Source organism: Peromyscus maniculatus, chromosome 17, assembly GCF_049852395.1.
Source record: "Peromyscus maniculatus bairdii isolate BWxNUB_F1_BW_parent chromosome 17, HU_Pman_BW_mat_3.1, whole genome shotgun sequence".
Taxonomy (NCBI): domain Eukaryota; kingdom Metazoa; phylum Chordata; class Mammalia; order Rodentia; family Cricetidae; genus Peromyscus; species Peromyscus maniculatus.
In genome coordinates, this window is record NC_134868.1 from 51672732 (window position 1) to 51676205 (window position 3474).

At 39.5% G+C, this 3474-nt stretch overlaps 1 protein-coding gene across 1 annotated transcript; it reads left to right on the top strand.

Moving 5' to 3' along the window:
* Nucleotides 1–403: 403 nt before the first annotated feature.
* LOC102928918 (alpha-defensin 3-like) lies at nt 404–1468 on the top strand. Its single transcript, XM_042262850.2, has 2 exons — nt 404–723; nt 1306–1468. Exons 1-2 carry the CDS (start codon nt 552–554, stop codon nt 1407–1409), a joined length of 276 nt encoding a protein of 91 aa, XP_042118784.1. The 5' UTR covers nt 404–551; the 3' UTR covers nt 1410–1468.
* The last annotated feature ends 2006 nt before the right edge of the window (nt 1469–3474 follow it).

Sequence of the window (3474 nt, forward strand, 5' to 3'; positions counted from 1 at the left end):
TTTACCAGGGCCATGGGCTTTGTCCATTATGTCCCCAAAGGAAGGAATTCACAAAGTCTTCCTTCATGAAGGTGACAATACCCCAGCATCACTCAAAGAACTGACTATCCAATCCACAGGGATTCAGGTCTGTTTGAGGTTCCACACTTTCTGAGAATTGTGGGCTCCAACTTTAGAACATTAAAAATCATTTGTTCTATGAGCTTACTAACTTAGAAAATGCCTGCCTCTTTTCTTTCCTGACCACAGAAAGGTAAGTACTCAAGCAGATGGGAAACAGGGGAAGATAGTATGGACCCTTCATCATTATCAGCTAGAAGGGAGAGCTGTCACTGAACACACAGAACAACATTATGACTTCAATTGGGAACAGAGGAACATCAAAGGGATCTTGAGGGCAACAGTCTCCAACAGTTCCCATCTGTGCATGCCATCTCTAACAACAGGGCTGGTCTCTGCTCCTTCTCATGACAGCCCTATAAATGCAGCCTGGCTCCTCACTCCCCACACGCTGGCCTTCTGCTCATCCTTCCTCCAGGTGACTCTCAGCCATGAAGACACTTGTCCTCCTCTCTGCCCTTGTCCTGTTGGCCATCCTGGGCCAGGCTGATGCTCTCCCTGAAGCAACTGAGGAGACTAAAAATGAGGATCAGCCAGGGGTAGAGGACCAGGATGTGTCCATCTCCTTTGGAGGCCCAGTAGGCGATGCTCTTCAAGATGCAGGTGAGTGGTGGTGCCCAGTATGATAGTGGGTTAGAGTCTCCTGAGAGAGGGTTGATGATGTGCTCCCAAATCATGTCCAGACCTGTGTGATCTAGGTAAGTATCTCTTCTGATCCTGTGGAGTCTTCACTGTCTTATTGTTAGACGTAACAGAGAGAGTCAGAAAAGGGTAAATGTTTTTCTTTCTTTTAAGATTTCGATCTAAAAATTTAAGTTTGGAATAGTTTCAAAATATAGAACATACTGATTAGCTCTTTGTCTTTCCATTGATAAGTTTTGTTATAGAATGAAAAATCTGCTTTTTTTTAAAGAATAGAATTAGGAAGCAAATGCCATGAATGTGTTGGTTCAGGAAGACACAAAACAGGTGAAGGATGTGAAATGGGAGTCAAGTCATGCATATGATCAATATTTGTTTAATGTATTATTTCCCAGTGTTTGAAGTTGATCATGGTGATGGGTGTGATGTCATCAATAGAAACAAACTTGCTCTGTACCATGTATCCTAATCTTCAAATTTATTATACACTATTGCATACTGCTGGCTACCTTATTTAATGTCTGATGTTCAATTTTTCTTCAGATCCAAGAAAGATCCCCATGTGCTTCTGTAGAAAAAGAACCTGCAGATTTCTTGAACGTCCAGTTGGCAAGTGCGGCAAAGGCTCTGTATTCTGCTGCCGCTGAGACCAGAGACAAGATCACCATGTGCTCTGAGACTTTATCATCTGTCAGCACCCTTATACTTTGCCTCGATGGTTTTTCCTTCTCCAATAAATTTCCTTGCAGAAGATGAATCTGTTTTTACAATTCTTTCATGCTTTCTATGTGTCTTAGTCAGGACTCTTCCAAGCTATCTAGCAGAATCTACAATGAATAGCTTGTAAAAACAAGTCTAGGTTACATTTTAGTAGTCATATCAAGTGTGAACAGGTAGATACAAAGTCACATCTCAGTGATTCTGCTCTAGCTATTTCTGTCTGTCAACTCTCCTGTTCTTTAGATGGGACTCACCCTCAGAAACATGTCCCACATATCCAGGATCCATTCTTCAATTTAAAGACATTGACGTTGCCACTCTCCAGTTATTGTGAACATAGCAGCAATGACCATCGCTGAGCAAGTATCTGTGGAGTAGGATACTGAGTCCTTTGGGAATTTGCCAAGGATTGTTTCAGCTGTGCCATATAGAGAGTTCCTTATAGTCTTTGAGAAGTCTCCACACTAATTTCCATAGTTTCTGTTTACAATCCCACCAGCATTGAATGAGGGAATCTCCTTTCTCAGTCTCCTGAGAGAGGGTTGAAGATGTGCCTTGCAATCCTGTCAAAAGCGATCTGACTCCCTTGATTACTCTATCTTACTTCCTTCACTTTCTTATTCATAGCAGTAATGGTGAGAGTGGAGTAAGTCAATTGATTTTCTTTCTCATAAGCCTTTTGCTCTACAAGTACTCTTAGAAATTTCACCAGAATAGGAGCAATATACTGAGTAGATTCTTATCGAAAAAAATGAGTAGTCTTAGTTATAATGAGAAAATTTTCTTTGTCTAAGAGAAATTCAAATCAGTTGTAGAGTTCAGTCTAGTATAATAATGGTGAGGAAAAGACCATAAAAAATTAGACACGTCAGCATGGATCTCAAGCCCTACATTTTACCAACATTCCTTCAGCACATTATTTCAATTTGTGTTGAGTTGACCATCTTGCTGGCTGTAATGCTGCCAACAAAATATGCCCATGCTCTGTCACACATCTTCATAGGGCTGTATACTATCCCATCCTACCAACCTCTAAACTCAGTTCCTCTTTCTCTCTGTGTCTCCAGCCTCAAAAAAGCTCTTGATATGCTACTGTCAAAGCCAATACTATAAAATACTAGAACGCATCAGTAGAGGTTGCACCAAGGGTAGCAAAACCTATGCGTTCTGCTGCAGCTGAGCATGGAGACCAGAAACAGCACGATGACCATCTGAGGCCCTTGTGTTTCTCCTTTGTCTCCAATAAGTTACTTGCGATATGTTCCTGTGGGTTTGCATTCTCTTGGTCTTTGTTATGAGACTCAGTCAAGACTCTGGGTATCAAGTATCAGAACCTTAAGGAAACCTTTGCTAATGAATAAATTATATCACCACCTATCATTCATTTATTATTAACAAGAGGCTGGAACATTAATTTCTTAACCTGGGATATATGTCTGAGGTGCCTATTTAACATATACCATCAAAGAAATTACTAGTATTCTTAATAGGTCTAAGATATTTACAGCTATTTTAATTTGGGGCATTACTACAATCATTACTACTATGAGAACTGTTGCTGCCTTACTACTACAAGTTCATACCATGGAGAATGTTAATTAGCTCTCAAAAAATGTTATCACAACAACAAAAAAGAAAAAAGCAAAAAAGAGTAAATCATAGGATAAATACTTAAAAGAAGCAGTCTTATTTACAGGTAATCAAATTCAAAATATTGAGGTTAGATTAACTGTCTTTTGTCATTCAAAATTTAAATTTATTTATGTCACTCCACTTCCATACAATTCCTCTGAGATAACCTAGGCATAGGTTAGTCCTACTGTCACTGCTTATGGAACAATTCTAAACTAACTATAAACATGCAGTCTTTGCATCAATGAACAGCAGGCATTAGTTCAGCTCAACTGTAGTCTGCCTTGGCTTCTGTGGTAACAAATATATTTTTATAATCTCTCACATTTTCTTCAGGACAGAGCTTTTGATCTAGTATCA

Excerpts from the sequence above, each read along its gene's own strand:
- LOC102928918 (XM_042262850.2), top strand. The coding sequence starts at position 552 with ATGAAGACACTTGTCCTCCTCTCTGCCCTTGTCCTGTTGGCCATCCTG. Across the intron at positions 724-1,305 it reads CGATGCTCTTCAAGATGCAG|ATCCAAGAAAGATCCCCATG; the intron begins GTGAGTGGTGGT and ends ATTTTTCTTCAG.